Here is a 21,752-nt window from a genome sequence, read left to right as displayed (position 1 = left end):
CACTTGGTTCTCAACCACTAAAGGAAACTATTGTTCACAATAAAGGAGCCAGGTGATCGTATCAGTTATTAAAGCCAGCTCTTAATTATTTTCACATGTATTAACCAGGGTCTATGATTTTGTCAAATGTGCGTTGACATACTTGACTTTTATCTGTGGAACGATGGCCCTTATTTTTGTCAGCGAGTAGGAAAGGAGAGAAGTATTAAAAATTGAACCCTTTCCCAGGACGTGCGTTAAACATTTGACAAGTAAAAAGGTCAAAGTTCTTTCAGTTGGTGACTCTGGATTAATCTGACAGGTGGTAATATGCATGACTGGCGTCCACTGAACATTGTGTGTGTGTTTGTGTTTGTGTGCAAGTATACCACACAAGAGGGAACTGTACAACTTTGTAGCTCCTCTTACTTGTTAATATTATATTAATAAAAATGATGAAAAATATTTTTTATTTATGCTTCGGTTACTAGTTTTTGGCAGTGTGGGCATTACAGGTTTCCTCAGTATTCATAATGCATCAAACTATAATGAAGCCACACTGAACTTATATCTAGCTAACATCCATGCAATATGATATAAGTACAGTTCTATATTTCAGTACTTTACAAAATTATAGCAGATATATGTTGTGAATGATTATTTTAAAATTCAATATGCTCTTTCTAGTAACTTAAAGCACTTTTTTTGTGTATTATATAAAACACCTCTTTGAGCTTGTAGGCATGAAAAATATAATTTCTTTCCCATTTCACAATTGGAAAAACTGAATTACAGAGAACAATCCTAGTAATTATTCATGATTAATAGAGGTATGTATGTGAATCAGTCTGAATGAGTGTGTGAAATTAGATGTACTGATGCCAGATAGTGATGCTCATGCTTTTAAAGATGAATGTTTTCATACATATTTCTTGTGAGTTGGGCATACATCTTTCTTGTTAAAAGGTATGGATTTTAAGGTAACTGAGTACTACATTTTATAAACACAATTAAATAAATTAGATGGGTATTTAAAATTCCCTAGACAGGTGCATATTTAATAAACATGAATATATACATAATGGCTACTTATAATGTAGTATATATTTATATATGTGTCCAGGTGCAAGGAGTGGTAGATTGATATCTGAGTATACTTTGATGATAATAATAAAGGGGGCAGCCAGACATCTTGTTGACCAAGATGGTGGTGTAGGATGATCCAGGCTTCCATTCCCCCATAGAATTTTTGAACACTAGCAAGAACTGGCAGAGCAATCATCTTCAAAATTCCAGAAAACAATTAAAAGAGTGCAGTAACTGGACAACTGCCAAATCGAGAAAATGCAGCTTTAAAAATGATAGGAGAAGTTTTGTGGCACCCTTTCTGACCCTCCACCACCCCTCCCTGGTGGAGTATGGAGTCACCTTGTGCTCCCATTGTGGGTCTCTGGCCCTTTTCTGGAGGGAGCAGAGTTATTCACGTGTATATATTGGGGTGCCTGGATGTCAGTGCCAATGTATTGAGTGGCAGCCTGAAAGACTAAACCAGGAACTTCATCTTGGATTTGCCCTCCAAGAACTTGCCCTGCAGGCAGAAGCAACCTGCAGACAGCTAAAACAGTGTAAGAAACAAGATAAAGCAGCTTGGTGCAAAGGATTATGGGCTTTAAAAATTAAAATAGAGCTTCCTGGAGAGAATGAAAGTCTATTTCATAGGGATTAGAAGGGACATTCAGATTCCTGTAAATGGGGGAATTCCTAAGACCACAAGCTAGCACAAGCCCAGGACAAGATCCAGATCCAGAAAGGACAGAAATGTCCCTCCACTTTACTTTACCTAGGGCTGATCAAGATAGGAGGGCTAAACTCTGAAGGAGAGTACCAATCAATGCAGAGCCAGTTAGAGAAAACTGTGAAAGGTTTTTTTGCATTAGTTTGTTTGCTTACGTTAGTTCCTGGTACTCAAGGATACCTCATTCATATCACTAGATGGACACAAACTCAAGGAACAGACAACTCAGGGACTAAGTCCCAGAGATAACATCTTAAATTAGTAAATGTACAGAGAGAAGAAAAGATTACAAGACAAATAAAGAAACAGGAAATGATGGCCCATCCAAAAAAACAATAAAAATTCATCAACCATCAGTGAAGAAGACCAGAGATTTGTCATACTGGACAAAGACTTTAAAAAGAATTATCTTCAATACGCTCAAGGAGATAAAGGAAAACACAGAGAAGAACCAAAGGATATAAGGAAAAAAGATGAAAGAACAACATGGTAATATCAATAAAGAAATATAAATTTTAAAAAGAAATCAAACAGAAATAGTGGAGTTGAAGACCAATAATAACATAATAACTCCCTAGGGGGTTTCAACAGCATATTGGAGATGGCAGAAGAAAGGATCAGTGAACTCAAAAACAAGACAATTGAAATGATTCAGGTCCAGGAGCAGAGAGCCCCAGAAGGATAAGAAACATAGAAAGGTATAAAAAGAATATTCAAGGAAACAATGGCAGAAAATATCCCCAATTTAACAAAAGAGATGAATATACACATTCAAGAATGCAGTGAATCCCAAGCAGGATTAACTTGGAGAAAACCATATCCAGATGCATATTAGTCAAATTGTCCAATGCCAAGGAAGGGAGAGAGTTATGGACAGCTGCAAGGAAAAAACAATGTGTTATGAACAGGAAGCCTCAATAAGATTAAGTGCCTGTTTCTCATAGAAACCATGGAAGCAAAGAAGCAGAGATGAAATATTTAAAGTGATGAAAGAAAATAAATGCCAAGCAAGAATTTTATATCTGGTTGCAAAGTCTTTCAAAAACAAGGGAAAGATTAGACATTCCCAGATAAAATCTGAGTGAGTTTGGCACCACTAGACTACAAACAATACTGAAGGGATTTCTTCACATTGAAATGAAAGGATAGAAGACAATGGATCAAAGTAGCATAAAGAGATAAAGACCTCCAGTAAAGGCAACCATATGGGTGACTATAAATGCCAGTAGTAATAGACTGTATTTTTTTTGGGTGTAACTTCATTTATTATTTACAGATTCAAAATTTCAAATGAATAAGAAGCAATGATAAATCTATGGTTTTGATGTACAATGTATAAATATTTGATTTGTAACAAGTACAGTGAAAGTGGAGGGATGGTGGATGCGGGAATAATAAAATAGTTCAATATACTATTGAATTTAAGTTGGTATCAAATCAAATGTGATTGTTATTGATTTAGGGTATTAACTATAAGCCCCATGGCAACCACTAAGAAAATATCTGAAGAACATATACAGTAGGAAATGAGAAGGGACTCAAAACTGTACACTACAAAATAGTAAATAAATATGAAAGTAGGTATTAACAGAAGAATTGAGGGATAAAAAATATATAAGACTAACAAAGCCCAAATAGCAAAATGCCAGAAGAAAGTCCTGCATTACCAGTAGTTACTTTAAATGAAAATAGATTAAACTCTCCAGTTAAAAGGCAGAGATTGGCAGAATGGATAAAATAAGCATGGCCCAACTATATGCTGTTTACAAGAGACTGACTCACCTTAAGTTTAATAACAAAAGAAAGTTGAAAATGAAGGTATGGAAAAAAATATATAATGCAAATATGCAATGCAAATAATAATTGAAAGAGTGCTGGGGCACTAAACTAATATCAGATAAAATGAACTTTAAGTCAAAAACTGTCATGAGGAGGAAGCAGATGTGAGTCAAGCAATTGGGCGCCTGTCTACCATATAGGAGGTCCAGGGTTTGCTGCCCAGGGCCTCCTGGTGAAGGCAAGCTGGCCCATGTGGTGAGATGGCCCACGTGGAGTGCTGGCCTGCATGGAGTATGCTCAGGAGTTCTGCCCCATGCAGAAATGCTGCCCTGCGCAGGAGTGCTAACCCATGTGGAGAACTGGCACAACCAGATGATGCAACAAAAAGAGACATAGAGGAGCAATAAAAAGAGACACAGCAGACCAGGGAGCTGTGATGGTGCAAGAGAATGATCACCTCTCTCCCACTCTGGAAGGTCCCAGGATCGGTTCCTGGAACCACCTAATGAGAATAGAAGCAGACACAGAAGATCACACAGTGAATGGACACAGAGGGCAGACAATAGAGGGAGCAGGGAGACATAAATAAATCTTTAAAAAAAAGCTGTCATGAGGGTCAAAGAAGGTCACTACATACTGATGAAAGTGTCAATTCAATAAAAATGCATAACTATTATGAATATGTATGCACCTAATGGTAGAGCCCCCAAATATATGAAGCAAATATTGACAGTCTTGGAGGTAGAAATGAACAGTTGTACATCAAGAGTAGGTGACTTCAATACACCACTTTCAGTAATGTACAGAGTGGTTATATAGAAGATCAATAAGGAAAAAGAAGATGTGAACAATACTCAAAACTGATTAGACCTAATAGACATACATGAAACACTTCATCCAACAGCAGCAGAATATATATATATTTTTTGGTGTACATGTGTCATTCTTCAGGATAGACCATATGTTAGGTCACAAACAAGGCTCAATAAATTTAAAAACAGTGATCTTATACAATGTATTTTCTTCTACCACAATGGAATGAAGCTAGAAATCAGTAAGACTGGGAGAAATGGAAAATTCACAAAAATGTGGAAATTAAACAACACACTCTTAAACAACCAATGTATCAAAGAAGAAATTACAAGAGAAATTAGAAATAATTGGAGGTAAATGAAAACAAAAACACAATATAACAAAACTTATGGTATACAGCAAAGGGATATCTCAGTGGGAAATTTATAGCTCTCAATGCTTTCATTAAAAAAGAAGAAAGATCTCAAATCAGAAACCTAAAAACTGGTGGATCTAGAAAAAGAAGAGCAAACTAAACTCAAAGTGAGCAGAATGAAGGAGATAACACAGATTAGATCAGAGATTATCAAAATAGAATAAAAATGAAAGTAGAATCAACAAAATCAAAAGCTGATTCTCTGAAAAGATCAATAAAATTGGCAAACACTTAGCTAGACTGACAAAGAAAAAAGAGAGCAGAAGCAAACAACTAAAATCAGAAATAAAAGGGAGACCTTACTACTGACCCCACAGAAATAAAAAGGATTAGAAGAGAATATTATAATATGAACAACTGTATGCCAACGAATTAGATAATCTGGATGAAATGGGCAAATTTCTAGAAACCCAAACTACCTGCACTAACCTGAGAAGAAATAGAACATCTCAATAGACCAATACAAAGCAAGGAGACTGAACTGGTAATCAAAAACCTCTTAACAAAGTAAAGCCCAGGACCAGGGGCTTCACTGGTGAATTTTATTAAACATTCTAAGAAGAATCAACACCACTCCTGCTCAAACTCTTTCAAAAATTATCGAAGAGCAGAGAATACGCTCTAACTAATTGTATGAGGCCAACATCACTCTAATACCAAAGCCAGATAAAATTACACAAGAAAAGAAAATGATAGATAAATTCCCTAATAAACATAGATGAAAAAATTCCTCAACAAATTACTAGCAAACTGAATCCAACAACACATTAAAAGAATTATACACTATGATCAAGTAGAATTTTTCCCATTTCTGTAAGTGTGGTTAAACATTTAAAAAACGAGTTAATGTAATACACTACATTAGTAGAATGATAGAATAAGAAAACACATGATCATCTCAATTAGTAAGAAAAGACAAGTGCAAAATCCAGTACCCCTTCTTGATAAAAACACTCAGAAAACTAGGAATAGAAGGAAATTCCTCAACATGATAAAGGACATATATGAAAAACCCAATGCTAATATCACACTCAATGGTGAAAGTCTGACTTTCCCTCAAAATCAGGAACAAGATAAGGATGTCCACTGTGACCACTGTTATTCAACATTTTACTTGAAATTCTAGCCAGAGGAATTATGGCAGAAAAATAAATAAAAGACATTCAAATTGGAAAGGAAGAAGTAAAATTTTCCCTATTTGCAGATGACATGATCCTATGTATAGAAAATCATGAAAAATCCACTACAAAGCTACAAGAGCTAATAAATGAATTCAGTAATGTGGCAGGGTATAAGATCAATGTGCAAAAATCAGTTTTGTTTTTCTATACATCAGTAATGAGCAATTTGAAGAAGAAATCAAGAAAAAAATTTCACAAAACAACTAAAAGAATCAAATATCTAGGAATAAATTTATGGATGTAAAGGACTTGTTCATGGAGACCTACAAAACATCACTAATAGAAACCAAAGAGGATCTAAAGAAATGGAAGGACATTCTGTGTTCATGGATTGGAGGAGTAAATATTGTTAAGATGTCAATTCTACATGAAGTAATTTACAGATTCAATGCAATCCCCCAAAATTCCATTAGCCTTCTTTGCAGAAATGGAAAAGCCAATTATCAAATTTATATGGATGGGTGAAATGGCCAAAACCATCTTAGAAAAGAAGAATGAAATGAAAAGACACACTCCCTGATATTAAAATATATTACAAAGCTACAGTAATCAAAATAGTGTGGACTGGAACAAAGGACAGACATCGATTTGGAATCAAATTGAGAGTTCTAAAATAAACCAAATCCATGGCCAATTAATTTTTGAAAATGATGTCAAGGCTACTAATTGGGAAAAGAATAGCCTCTTAACAAATATTGCTGGGAAAACTAGATATATACCCATTCAAAAGAATGAATGTGGACCCCTACTGACATTATATTTAAAAAATTAACCCTAACCATAAGAACCAACCTATAAAACTCCTAGAATAAAAGAGTGGGGAGCATCTATGGAACCTCATGTTAGGCAATGGTTTCTTAGACTTTACACCAAAAGCATAAGCAACAAAAGAAAAAAATAGACAAATGGAACCTCATGAAAATTGAAAACTTTTGTGCACCAAAGGACTTCATTAAAGTAGAAGATAACCTACAGAATGAAAGAAAATATTTGGAAACTGCATATCAGTAAGGGTTTATTATCAAGACTTCTTTCTAACACTGGAGGAACAGTGTTAGAACTCAAATGAAAATCGAGTTCATTTTTAGGATTAAATGAGATAAAAGTGCCTGGACAGAATTTTTTGGAGTAATGCTTCCATAATTTGTTAAGCTGGCTTTTATCTGTTATTTCATTTTTTGAATTCGAAATAAAGCTTGAAAAAATAAAATCATTACTCTGAAAAACAAACTATTTCATTTAATAGACAGCAATCCTAGAAGTCAACAATAAAAAGACAAACAACCCAATTAATAAATGGGTAAAAGACTTGAATAGATATTTCTCAAAAGAAGATATACAATTGGTCTAATAAAAATCAAAAGCACAATGTGATGTCATTTCACACACTCTAGGATGGCTACAATTTACAAAATGGAAAATAAGTGTTGGAGAGGATGTGGAAAAATAGGAACACTTACTCCTTGTTGGTGTGAGTGTAAAAACTGTAGAAAACAGTTTGGCAGTTTTTCAGAAGGCTAAGTGTAAAATTATCAGCATTCCTACTTCTTGCTATATACTTAAAAGAATTGAAAGTAGGGATTTGAACAGATATTTGCACACTGATGTTCATAGCAGCATTATTTACAATTGTCAAAAGATGGAAGGAACCCAAGTGTCCATGAACAGATGAATGGATAAACAAAATGTGGTATATACATACAATAGAATACTATTTACTTGTAAAAAAGGAGTGACCCTCTGGTACATGCAACAATATGGATGGACCTTGAAGTTGTTTGTTGAATGAAATAACTCAAATACAAAGGGGCAAATATTATATGATCTCACTGATATGAAATAATTAGAAAAAATTAATTCAAAAATTCAGAAATTAGAATACAGGTTATGAGGGGCTGGGTGGGCCTAGGGAATGGAGAATTAGTGCTTAAATGTTACAGAGTTTCTGTTTGGGGTGATAGAAAAGTTTTGGTAATAGATGGTAGTGATGGTAGTATACAACATTGTGAATGTATTTAAACCACGCTATTATATATTTGAATGTGGTTTAAAAGGTAAAATTTTAGGTTACACACATGGTCCTGGTATAAAAATTTTAGAGAAACCACTAATGTAAACTATGGACTGTCTTTAATAGTATAACTATAAATAATATTGTTTCATTTTTTGTGAAACAAATATCACACTATTGGAAGTGTTAGTAACAGGGAAAACTGCGCATGTCAGGGTGGGGGTGGTTTATGGCAACTCTATTTTATGCACGATTTTTCTGTAAACCCACAACTTCTCTAATAAAGAATACACATATATATATTTTTAAGTGTGGGAGCATGTGTGTTACCTTCTTAGGCTTTTGGGGATTAATTAATTAGCTTAATACTTGCAAAAGCCCTGAGAACACTGTTGTTGTATGATAAACCCACCATGTATGTTGGCTAATATCATTATTATTAATATTACTGTTATTATTAGACAAGGTAAAACTGCTGTTACAACACAGAGCTGAAAAGAAGCATTTAACATTGATACCAATGTTGATATCCTAGGGAATATAAATGAAGGTGTTGGGATTATCCAGTCATCTTCTTGGCACAGACATGTTCAGGATTTTTCTCTCAGCTTCACTTGTACCCAGTGGTATGCCATTTTTGAGAACACATTCCTGGGAGAGCCAAGAGAGGGCAGATTATCTCTCTTTTCCTCCTGTGGCTAGAATCTTGCTGATCTGATGCCAGAGTCTGCCTACAAGGACACCAATCTTCCTTTGGGAGAAAATATGCCAGGCTGATTTAGGATTTCTGTAAGCCTTGTTTGTTTGTGGGTTAAATTTTATTTTCTTTTAAAACTTTAATTTTGGGGGGTTGTGTTTGTTTTCAGAGTGAGCTTTAGACAGCTGTATTAATCATGCAAACCCAGCCATGTGCAATGCATTTTATCAATGGAAAAACAGGGACTGAATGGCAAGCAGCTGTGCAATGCTGAGCCTGAGAGATAATCTCATCATTTCCCAAACCCATTCGCCACACGGGGTTAGTGAATGGAAAGGCTGTTCACTTGGGATAAATAATCAGATGGGAGGCAAACAAGTGAGACACATTCCAGGTTTTTCTTTTTAAAAGTGGAGGTGATCAGAAAAGGATGAGCTGATTGAGCCCAGAATGCCCCAGGCTCAAGGGAATTCTCTACTTGAGGGTTCTAAAAAGCAAACATAGTGGTTTATTCTTGTCCTTTCTCCTCTTTCACTTTATTTTTACTTTCTGAGGCTCGTTTCATCAACTCATTTGAACCTACAGTCCCTCTAAATGTGAGGGCCTCTCTAGGTACACTTTCATCATAAAGAATGGTGAGTAGGCTTAAGAGGAGGAGGCAAGCTGCAATGTCAACCTTCTCAAGTGTTTATGGGCCTCGGGAAATGATTTGAGCATAACAAAGTGAGAAGAGTTCCCTCAGACTTTTAGAACCCACTCATTTTACAATTCAGAGGATTTTCTGCAGCATGTAGTCAGGGTTAGTTATGCAAATATATGCAATTCAGGACTCATTTCAGAATAAATAACTCTAAATTAAAATGAATGGGGTGGGGGAGGAAACACCTATCTAGAAACAGATCAGGGATGGAAGCTTTTATTTTACTTATTTATATATATCTTTTAAATTAAGGAACGGGAAATACACAGCTTTGTTTGTTTGTTGTTGTTGTTGGCAGAAGAGGAAAGGGCATTTGAAAATTTATGATTGGCCATAGTTAATACAAATCACCCTTTGGTGGAATTCCAGATAGTGGTATTATTATCACTGCAGAAAATCAAGCAACATGATGAGAGAAACCCAAGGAAAATCTGTTTGATTTATTGAGAGTTGTTTTTGTTTAATTACATTTTGAAGGGGTTTAGGACTGAATTCCTGCTATGACTCTGCTATTTATCACCACTCAGCTTGATGAGCCATATAGAGTGGGAAGAGGAGGGGAGACCTGACAATGAGAGATATTAACAATGAAGTAGCTGAAATTAAACATGTGTTTCTGGTAGGTTGGAAAGTAGCTGGGAAAGTTCCCTTTTCTTATGATGGAGGACAGAAAAAGATCGTTGTGACTCTTACTTTCAAAACACCTTAAGAAAATTAATCAGACCAAAATTCGGCAGGCCATTTTACATCAGTCAACTGCTTAGAGACATGTTAATATTTTAGAATTCAAGTTTAGTTTTCCACATAGAAGACGACAATATATGATATTTAAATTGCATATAGTTGTATCTTGTGCTATGGGTATGACAACAGTGAAGCATGCTTTTCATAGATATTTGGGTACTTAAATGGCACTATAAAAAGGTTTAGGAATCCTATTGCTAGTATTTCTTTCCAAGTGAAACTGCATTTCATATGGCTTGCCATATTGACTGGAAAGAAGAAATAAGGGATTCGGTCTCTGGAAGTTTAAAGTACTTGTAAAGAACAGAGAACTTAAAGAGGATATTGTCTTCCTATACCAACCTCTTGTACCAGCTATCCCAAGTCTCAACAGCTTTTCAATGTCTACCAGCAGAAGCCCAAAGTATTAGTAGTAAGATAAATTATATTCTCTAAAAACTATCAGGTCTAAGAAAGCTAACTACAGTCTACCTACAACATGAAATCAAACCAGGGTCATTCTCCAATCAACAATTCAGTTTGTGAGAAAATATAAAGTTTAGCAAAATCCCATGCACTCCATCTCTAGACCAGACTGTTTTTCAATATCTGATTGCTACCCTTTGTGAGCAGTGTTTGGTTTCATTTTTTGCAATGTTAACATATATCGTAATACATGATCAGATAAAATATTTGGGCTTGTGATTGCAGAACCGCTCCATAAAGAATAACTAGTGCCTTTGTGACATTCTACAAGGGATGGAGCATGGCCTTTTTGAGAATGCTATCCATTGGGACAAATGTGTGTGGGTACATGTTTGTCACATCAAGATATTTGCAAGATGGAGACATGAGAAAATAGTGTCAATCTCTGCAGCATCCCTGGAAGATATATGTCTTAAAATAATTGTGTCATGTTAGGAATTCAAAAGGAGATATTTTCCATGTACACTAAGATTTTTGTTAAGAAGAGAAAATGGCCACATTGTAGCAGTCTTTATTTTTAGTGGCTGGGGTAAGAAGCAGATCTCATTAATATTTTAGGGAAGTTTTTTATTCATTAGAGTTCTTCTAAGCTTTAATAATAAAGATAGTTTGGCCTCTTCTTAAAATTGAAGAATTTTTTATTAAGCTGCCTAGTTGATCCTTGAAATGTTCATAGTCTCATTCCAAATAAAATTAATATAAGTTTGCATATATATGAATAGATACATATGCAAAACAATTGCATTTTTGACATTTTGAATATCTACACACAATTTTGGACTAATTTCTAGTTTGGGCAAGTGTTAATGAAACATGATCTGTCTTTAACCTTCTAAAACAGCAGCTTTTTACCTTTAATTCTGAGCACATTTCCTTTACAGTGTATAAGATAATCTTTTTTAATTGGATTTATTTTTCCACACTAGGCCCTGCATAGCCTAGTTTCCATTTTATTCTCAGGTCTTTGAGTGTTATTTGCAAATCACTTTTCTGGAATTTAATTTCAATGGTAGGTTGCTTTCATTTCAGATTTTTTGTATTGTTTTAATTTTATTTGCCAATTTGCCTTTAAATAGCCTTAAGCTAGAAGGTTGTAGTTGCAACTTGCATCTAAATATGCTGTAGGAGGCAAAATTTAACTCGAGTATGTAGAAAATTTATGAAGGGAATACAGAATGTCTACTTTGTGTTTATTTTATTTTTTAAAAATAAATGTTTATTCATGTTTTAAGAAATCTCTTTTACTTTTTTTTTTTTTTTTGGAGGTACCGGGGATTGAGCCTAGGAACTCGTACATGCAAAGCAGGTGCTCAATCACTGAGCTATGCCCGCTCCCCTACTTTGTTTTTTAATTTGTGTTTTCTAAGAGAAAATGTCCCTGAATTGACCAAGATTTTAAGAAAAATAATGCCTTTGTTGAAATCTTGTTGAATTTCACCTTTGGCAATATATGAAGTCATTTTTACAATCAATACCAAAGACATCAGATTCTGATTGTAGGAGCGTCCAAATGTGAGGATGGTCAGTCAAAAGATTCATATTTTGGGGGACTAAAGAATTAAATTGGCTGTGTTCCAAGAATGTGAAGTTATCTGTAATAAATACTGATTGAGGAAAAATTGGTTTCTAAGTTCAGCATTATCTTCCCCACTATGGAGCAATTAAGTATTAGTTCAAGTGACAGACCCATTGGTTTGGTGGCAACTGATTGACTTTTTTAGAAGGTTTTAGGGAAGAAAAGATCTCTGTTGTTTGTAAATTTTGTGACTATGTTTTCCCTTTCATGTATTTTGCCCATGATAGGTGATGGAGAATGACCCAGCAGCAGAGCTACAGTGACAAAAATCATACTGACCTTGAATGGGGTGGGGGATTGTGGGTAAAACACGCTCTAAAGGGGGAAAAAATAGTAAACATCATGGAGAGTTTATATATTAATATATATGTCATGTTTAGATACCCAAACAATTATAAAACTGATGAATTTCTATGCTATAGGATTATATCTTCCATAAAGCATACTTGGTCCTTTAAATTGACATCAAAACATCAAAGAAAACTATTAGTGAAATTGTAATTCGGAGACTTTTTAAAAATTTAGCTTAAGTAGTAATTTAGCTTAAGTAGGAGACAATGTTAGATTGTAGTAAAACACTATGAAGAGGATCTTACCATTCCCTGGAAAAACCCACCATGGAGATTACAGATCGTTTGGAGAGCTGGGTTTGAGGACGTAAGTTAGTAGTGATCAAATCGAGGTCATGAATCTTGGTCCAGGTTCTGGTCTCTTTAACCCAGGCCAGATGGACCTATGGGTGTCTTTGCTCTCCCTAAGCCTTACAGCTTATATCAGCTTAGCCAAGCACCCAGAAAATTTATTTTGAGAAATATTAACTTTTCCCTCAAATTTTCACTTCCACATTACTGATACCAGTGTCAGGGTAATGTCAAAGTAATTGATTTCTTGCCATGATATAATTTTAATTTTAATCTCTTCCTCAAACTCACCATCTTTGTTATAATACAATTTCACTTGAAATTTGATAAACCAGTCAAACTGGCTTGATGATACATCCCATAGAGTAATAAGAAGTGCTTTTCTTTTGAATGCTGTGGTCTTAGTTTATGAGTCCCTTACAGCGCCCTACCTAAGCTGATGACCAAAAATTGAAATGCTCAGTTCAGGCTTTAAGGTAGCTTTTATTTATTTCATCAAACACTCAGGTTTATCTCTAAATCCTCAACCAAGGATGGTTCAGAAAGTTAGAAATGTGCATTAGATGGAATGCCTTACTTGTTACCCAAATTCTAAAGCGTAACAGAATTAGCACATATTTTTCTACATTCCCATATCCCAAGTAGCTTGCTGAATAAAGACCAACTAGAAATAAAAATCAGCAAAAATAAAACCATGGAAATGATTATGTGCATATTCAAATTTGATCTGCCCATCATCTTATACCACAAGCTTAGAGTTACTGTACTTTGGGAGCTCAGTAAATCTGAACATTGAAAAAACCCAGTCACCTTTGCAGAGTGAACTTTACTCTGCTTGGCTGAAAGTTGTAGCTTAATGTGAAAGTTTCCTAAGTACATTAAGATAGAGCAGGTCAATTATAGCCCAGTGAACAATCGTGTCTTAGTTATACAAGTGTCAAATAGAAAAATGGTTTAAACCTCCACTGGTTATTTGGTATTAAGTTTCCAGCTTTGAAAATAAATAGCTAAACTGCTCTCAGCATTTATGTAGCAGTTGGAGACTACTGTCCCATATTATACTCCATCTACTGTATTGCATTTCTATTATTACTATTATTATTCAGACTGTTTAAATGACTCAGCTTAATATTGTCTCATCACACTGTTCACAGCTGGGCAAATACACTCTGCCCTCATTTATACAAAACCATTTATATTGCAAAACCCTCACACCCACCCTCCTTCCATGGCCTTTTGAGCTGCTTCCCCTCTTGTTACTGTCATCTTCACTCCACCCTGAATTCATCTTAGCCCTCTCAGGTCCTATTAATTATTCTCTTAATTCCAATGTACTGATTTATCATTCTGTCGATGTTTCTCCATCCTAGCATTTTATCCTTATTCTTCTACCCTCACTCTGCTGCTATTTTATAGTTGTATGCCAGGGGTGGTGGGCTCCTGTAAGAGAGTAAAGTGATTTTGAATACCACTTATATGAAAAAAGAAGTCCTTCAACTTTGAAGATTCAAAATAGGTGTTTGATTGGGGTGTGACTTGGTCCTCTCTGGTTCTCTTTGGGCTGATAATCCTTGAGGAGGTAAGGATAGTTTAGTAGCTGATTGGGAAGGTTTCAGAAGAGAACTGAAAATTTGGCTCTATTGCTTTATGATGTGGCTCTTAGAAAGTCTCAACTCTGAGCTTTGGGTTACTTATCTGCTAAATGGGGAGCAGGTGTAGAGAGGTATTTGCCAATTCTGTGGGGCCACTTTTTGGATTAAAAGTACTTGAATAACAAAAGCTGGGATTGAGAGAATTATTAATGCAGATATGATTTTCCTTTATTTTCTAGTGGGTAATACAGAGGTTCAGCATATTCAATGCTTATTCTTGAAATTGAAACTAGTTCCAGTGCCCACCTGTTTCCTTTTCTACCTAGAGAAAGTCCTAACTTTCTAGCTAGTCTTTTGAAATACATTTGGGTAGTGTTCAAATAGCTGCTCAAACTGTTTTATTATGTAGCATCCAAAAGTAGCTGATTAAGCGGCTTTGCCAAATCTTAACTAACATCATCATGTGTTATAAGTTTAAACACTGGACTTCTAAGGTAACAGCTTAAAATGATTTCTAAAGAAGGGGAGCTTTCTTTATGACTGTCTCCAGTGCTGGGTTGCTTAGATAGTACTTGGAATTTTAATTATAGGTATACAGATTAATGATCATTTAAAATGAAAAAGAAAATTAAAAACAGCTTCCTACACAATGTGACTTGGTCAGGTGTAGATTTCTTTGTATTTTTATTCTTTGGTTCTCAAGAGCCTCAAAATATCTTATTAATCTTTACACTTCTCTAAGTAGAAGGCAATTGATCAGTAGGACTGCTCTTCTTTAACATGTGGGAATATTCCACTCCTCAATCCAAATAATGACTACTAGGCTGGAACACTACCTTAGAAGATCAACAAACTAAAGTGCCAACAGCCTAACTAATCTAGTGGCCTGCAGCCTGGTGGGGATTAATGGAAATAGAGGTGGGAGGATGCCAAAACAATGATTCTGGGTAGGAAGGACTATAACAATATTAACCCAGGATAAATACTTCATTAAGTGGGAAAAAAAGGACAAAGATATTAGAAGTCTTCTCACCTCCAAATTACAAAAGATATATCCCCTACCATTTTCCCCACATACAAAAATCTAGATAATATACTGGTCTAGAGTCCTGGCTCTGGAAACAGACTACCTGAATTTAAATTTCAGCTCAGCCTTACATACTTGTACTCATTAACCTCTTTGTACGAGGGAGAAATATGAGTACCTAATAGGGTTGCCATGAAGATTAAATGAGATCATGTATGTGAAGCATTTAGCACAGTACACAATGCCTAGTACATTGGCAAGGACTCAGTTGTTAATTAAAAGCATGAACGTTTACCATCATCCTTATTCTTCCTATTTATTGCTTTGAACTAACTCAGCTTAAACTATAACAAGAAAGCTTTTCTTTGTGGGCACATCTTGGTCAACAAGGTGGAAATATGGAAACTGTTTGCTTCGTGTGCTGACAGTGAACTTTTCTTGGCATCTCCAGAAGTCCAAGAATTATCTAGGCAATGTATATTCCAAAGATTAAGGAGCCAAAACATAGTCCACACATGTTTTGCTATAGGATTAATGTACTCAGAAAAATTATATGAGACAATGCTTTTCTCAGGGACAAGGAAAAAAAATATAAAGGGTATTGCATGTGTATATAGACTGAAGTGGTATGGATCCTAGACAAACAGAATGTTGGAATATATGGAAAACAAGACAAATGAGAAACGAATGCTTCCATTGGCTTATGGAAAAAATGGCTGTGGATACAATGTAGGCTCACCCTCTCAATCAATAATTTTGACACCTTTAGAGATCAATGGTTGAATTAAGAGTGGAGAAGTATAGGTATGTATGTGGTTGGGGACAAGATGAATCAGTGACCACAAATTGACACTGTGTGAAAAGTCAGCACATGTTAATGCTTTGGACATGGATGAAAAATGTGCTGACCCACCAACCAAGATGAATCATCAAGAACTCTTCAGAGGCCCTGGCTCTGGGTTTCTACCTGCTGCTGTCCCTAGCTCGCAGCAGCTTCCCAGCTGCCTCATCTGCTCTGGACTCGCTTGGTCAGCTGCCCACACAGTGCTCTCCGTCAGAGCTGGCTGGCCTCAGATGCCCCCCAGGCATCTCTGCCCTCCTGACCCTGATCTGCGGAAAAGTATAGACACCCACATTTTCAGTGTCTTCCTTCTTCTCAAATCCACTTATTTCACTTTAAGAAATGGGCAATCAAACTATTCACGTACTTTCTTTTTCCCTTTTCCTTTCCTTTTTTTCTTCTCTTGGCCTATGTGAAAAAATGCTTCCACAGAGCTGCAATCTCAAGACTCCAGCTGGGCAGTCTGTAACAGTGAACCCTCCAAACCTGATTGGGGTGGGAGAGGGTTCCACTCCTACTACAGAAGGAGCAAGCGCCTCGCCCTTAAAATGTTCGCTCTTATGCCTCAGATCTAAGAAACAGGACAGCTGGTACTCTGATTTTCTGCAGTTTTAATATCTCCTTTGTACATCAAAACCTAATGACCTTTAGCATTCTATTCTTCAGTAAGTTATAAACTTCTGAACTTTCCCAGAAGGTGGGAAATCAATTCCAAACCAAGTGCTGATGCACATGTTACAGAACCAGCGCCCGCAAGGGCTGTTCTGTAGGTTGGTGTGGACAACCTGGGAAGTGGAATGCCAGTCATCACTGCACCGTGCAATGCACAAAGAAATAATTTAGGGTGACTTCTGCCAGGTCAGCAAAGGCAATGCAATGTTAAGATACATGCTAAATTCCCTGATTTTCAGTTTACAAACGGGACTTTTGAAAGACTCTTTAAATTTATTTTTTTTTGGGGGGGGGGGGCGCGGGTTCAGTCCTTTAAATAGAACTTTATGAATAGTGTGAAGAGATTATGGGTTTGAGATTTACCTTTCAACACCACCCAGAGTACTGGCAGTATGATCAGTTCTTTTTCCTACTCCATGTTCTCTCTCCTCCTCAAGTATTCTGTCCTTCCACCCTCCTTCCTCTTCTTCTCTCTATCAGTATCATTTCACTTATGGTTTTAAATAATCATTAACATCTTATTCTGGGTGGGAAAGTAAGAAAATATTCTTTAATGCAAATTTATTGTTGTTCCATTTATTCCTTTCCAATCCCCATAAATCTTCCTATTAAGCTATGTTCTTCTCAATCAGGTCAACTTAGATTTGTTGGAATCTCAAGTTAATTGTTGAGGCTACTTTGTTTTAGCAGGCAAGTACATTTCTTAATATCTTCTCAGGTGTCTTGGGATATTGCTATCTCTAGCTGAAGCAAAGAACACTGACGTTTGATCTTTGGAGACAAGTAAACAGGAGTAGGAATTTTAAACTCCATATTGACACAGCATTTGTATAGTCATATCCCACCAAACCATCATAGACTGAATCAAAGAGAGTTATGAATGAGAAACTGAAGGCCAAATTTAGAGTACTTTGTGGTGGTGTCTTTTTACAAGTGGAGATGGATCTGGAGTAGTTTTAAATGGCTTTAACACTACATTTCAAGAGATTGCTCACTTAAATTGATTTTTCTCCTAAAAATTGTTTTTCCTTGAAGGCTCACCCAAACTGAATAAAGTAAGATGGAGCCATCTCTCCCAGTTATAGAATTTCTAGCTTTTCCAATTGAACTTGTGTTATTCCAAAACAACAACAAAAACAACCAAAACAAGTTCTTTGGCTTTTTCCCATTGGTCCAAATAAACTTTCAGATTCAACATGTACAAACTTTTTTGTTTGTTTTAGTTATTCTAATACATGTGTGCCTATTACACATTTTATCATTTCCCCCTGATTCCACCCATCAAACTTCTGTCTGTCCGGGGGCACTTGCTACTATGCTCCTAGCCACTGGGCAAACCAGGTGCGGATGTCAGCTGCCTGAGAGGATCACACAGTGCTAGAGAGCAAGACTCTAAAGCAGGGTCTCCTAGTAATGTCGGTTACTTTAACATGACTTCTCACTCTCTAGTCTGCTTTCAGGATTTTATCTGGTCTGCTTTCAGGATTTTATCTGGTTTTCTGAAATGTTCCTCTTTCCTATCATTTCATCTCTGTTCCAAAAGAGGATCAGAAAAGTAATATCTCCTGCTGTCACATGAAAACCTTTCTGTAACCATATTTCATCCCCTAGATTTTATGTTTTTTTAATCATTCATTCTAAAGCTCCTCTTGTGTTGTTAAAAATACTCTTTTTTCAGCCTCTCCCTTCTTCAGTCACCTTATCCATTCACACTAAATATTTCTTCCTCGGATATTCTCATAACTGCCATTTTTTAAAACTGCCATAAACTTCTAGGTTTTGCTCTTTAAGAGACCATTATCAAAGAGATTTGTGTTCTCTGAATATACTTGAGGTTTAACCAACCATGAAAGACAATAAAAATAAACAAAAAACACCAAAAAACAAACCAAGGCAGTTATCAAAATTAAACCAATAAACAGAGAAGTCCCTGCATTTGTAAATCTCTCCTTAGGTATGCTGATTAAGAACCCTGTATTTTTGTTCCAGTGACTATGTTTTAATTTTGCATAAGTTTACCTTTAATAGATAAGGGTATATTTTCAAGTTTTCCAAGTGAGACTTCAATAAACTTAACTCTGTGTGACTGGGCCCTGCTTTGGTATACTTACTGAAAAGGACGAGGCTGGCGTTGGTGACTCCCAGCTTGTTGGCAGCCACGCAGGTATAGTTACCGTAGTGCTCCTCCGTGACGTTGGTCACCGTCAGGGAGGACTGGCCCTCTGTGCTCTTAATCTCGAGGCCATTGGCGCTGTTTATCCTAAGAGTTCAAAAACAGAAGTATGAAAGGAAACACTGACTACATTTTTAACTTAGCGTTTCCTTCCCCATCATAACATTTGGAGGGAAAGAAGGGAAAGGAAGCAGAGTTTGCAGTTCCCTCTCAATTCCACATTTTAATTGTGTAATCCCTCGTTATCAGAATCAATGTCCATTGACAAAGAAGACTCAGAAATGGATGAGTTCCAACTGGCTTGAGATTCCGCTATAGGCAAGAAAGTTATGCAGGTGGAACCTACTAACCAGGTCACCTACCTCACTTTTTGCATTTTGGGGCTTCAGCTTTAACAGCTACAGACACAAAGCACTTAATAAGGGGATATGGAACAAGACGGGCATAATAGTACAGGTCTACATAATTGCAATTTTCATAATTATGGTTCCTGACCTAGAAACAGGTGGCAGAGCAAGGGGGCTATGGCAGCTTTGGCCCATACCTGGTGTCATCCCGGTACCACTCGAAGTCAGGCGCAGGCACTGCCGAGGCCTCACATTTGAGTGAAGCTTGTCGCCCTGTGGTAGCTTCATTGCTCTTGGATTCTGTGATAGTGGGGGGATCTGTAGGAAGGACAGGCACACAGGTTCATGTGAGAGTCAGACTGCGCTCCAGAATTCCATGCAAGGAAGGACAATCTGGTTGGAAAGGGACATGAAGGGAACTGTCTTGAGCTCTATTTACATGAATTATGTGATCAACTGAGTGGGACTAGAACATGAACACAATTTCACTAGAACATGAAATAAAATGAGAGGTAGTGAGTGAAACCATAGGCATAGTTTACTTAAATGGGACCCTCAACAGATTTTATGGAACTTGGATGCTTTTTCCCTCCTTCAATAAACCATTAATTATTCCAACTGTGTATTATAATATTTGCCTAGTTTTTTTTTCTCCTTTAATAAGACAAACTGTGATACTAAAGGGCTTAGGGTTTTAAATGAAAATGTGGTCATTTTTCTTTTTCACTATCATCATTGTCATCATCATCATTAAAGTTGAGCTGGCTTTGAGGAGTTTGATGAAAATAACTGAAGGGTCATCTTCCCCTCCAAGCTTGGCCTGACATTTTTGCAGAAATTCAGGGGAAAAAAACACCAAAAAACTAGTATTGGGTGATTATTTTACCTTTCTTTAACCTATGTATTCCCTTACCACTAACACCCTGGTGAATTTCACTTTTATGTTTGGTAGTACAATTTGAAGACTCTCTGGTACATGGAAGCCTTCCCAATGTATCCATTTCCTATGCTTTTTGGCTGCTGTGTACTTAATTGTTAATTCCTAGGCCTGGGCCTACGAAACTATTAATAGGCTTCAAATGAGCTCAGAAATGCATTTAACCTTCTAATTTGCTCTAGTTCTTTAATGTGATCCCATAGTGGGTGGAACAAGTGTTTACAGGTCCATATGACTGACATAGGATGGTAGACTTGAGCTCCTACTTTGATGAAGCTGTTTTGTACAGGTTATGGGCCTTCAAATAGAAAACCCTTCCATCCAAAGGCCAGTTGATAGAAAATGGCAACTTGGCTATGTGTGCATGAGAAAAATAGACCCAAGCAATCTGCTTAGACTCTGTGGAGAGAGAAAGAGAGAGAAAGACAAAAACACATTTTGGAAAATTAATAAAGTAAACTCTAGTATACAAGAACCAATCAGAGATAAAGGAGCCTGGACAGAATATTTTAGGAATAATGCTTCTGAGCTGCCTTTTGTCTATTCTCTTTTTTGAATATGAAATAAAGTTTGAATTAAAAAAAGGAATCAAGCAAACTTCAGCACCTGGCTCACCTCACTTTTTTTTTGAATAAGTGTGTTTTTATGTTCTAATATGCTTTCTTCATATTAGAAAAAAAATTTCCAAGTTTTCTGTCTGTAGAAGACTCTAATCTTGTAAGTTAAAAAGAATGTACAAAAGCATCAGGTTAGTCTGCAATTTTCTCCCCCATTTCATTTTCACACCAGCATCGACATCTTTAAATCACTATCAGAATGAGGAGGAGTTGGAGCACATTTGGATAAGCTCTGTCAGCCCATTTGCAAACAGTCACAGTGTTTTTCTATTGTTTTGTTTTGACTTAGCTTCATTTTTTGTAGAGGCACAAAGGGCAGTACAACACAGTGGAAGGAATCTTGGATGGGAAGCTAGGAGTCCTGGAATTTAATTTCAGTTTGGCTCTTTGGAAATCTCATCAAACAGTTTTATCTCTCTGGGCCTTGGTTTTATTACTTATAAAATGAAGGTCCATACTTTAATGATGTATAGAATAAGTTCCAGCTATAAAAAACTCCAATTCTAGTCTAAAATGTCCATTCTTCACAAATAGGCAGTTGGTGTCATTATGGCCCAAGTGTGTTCCATTCCCATAATGCCCTTAACCCTTAAGTTGCTAACTCTCTAAATACTAACTGGTGTATCATTCCATGGTTTAGGAGTCAGAATTAGCAGTCAGGAATAAGAAACCTAAGGTGTGATTTTGACTCTGCACCTAGCCAGAAGTGTGGCTTGAGCAAGAGTCTTTAAAAGCAGGAGTTAGCTTAAA

The 21,752-nt window shown here is 36.3% G+C and overlaps 1 protein-coding gene across 6 annotated transcripts in view; it reads right to left on the bottom strand.

Moving 5' to 3' along the window:
- Positions 1-21,752, bottom strand: part of LSAMP (limbic system associated membrane protein) — a 1,652,779-nt gene that overhangs the window by 27,522 nt on the left and 1,603,505 nt on the right. For 4 of the 6 annotated variants that reach the window (XM_058295790.2, XM_071214778.1, XM_012518430.4 and 1 more), the window contains 3 exons: positions 19,646-19,766; positions 19,040-19,188; positions 12,435-12,470 (listed from right to left, as the gene is read on the bottom strand). In XM_058295790.2, coding sequence (XP_058151773.1) covers positions 12,435-12,470; positions 19,040-19,188; positions 19,646-19,766 — 306 coding nt within the window. The remainder of the gene's footprint in view (positions 1-12,434; positions 12,471-19,039; positions 19,189-19,645; positions 19,767-21,752) is intronic. The other 2 variants (XM_058295791.1, XM_004475628.4) reach the window with 1 other exon arrangement.

The sequence above is a fragment of the Dasypus novemcinctus genome, chromosome 4 (genome assembly GCF_030445035.2).
Source record: "Dasypus novemcinctus isolate mDasNov1 chromosome 4, mDasNov1.1.hap2, whole genome shotgun sequence".
Lineage (NCBI taxonomy): Eukaryota > Metazoa > Chordata > Mammalia > Cingulata > Dasypodidae > Dasypus > Dasypus novemcinctus.
The sequence above is the reverse complement of the archived record's forward strand: the minus strand, read 5'-3'. Positions and strand labels throughout refer to the sequence as shown.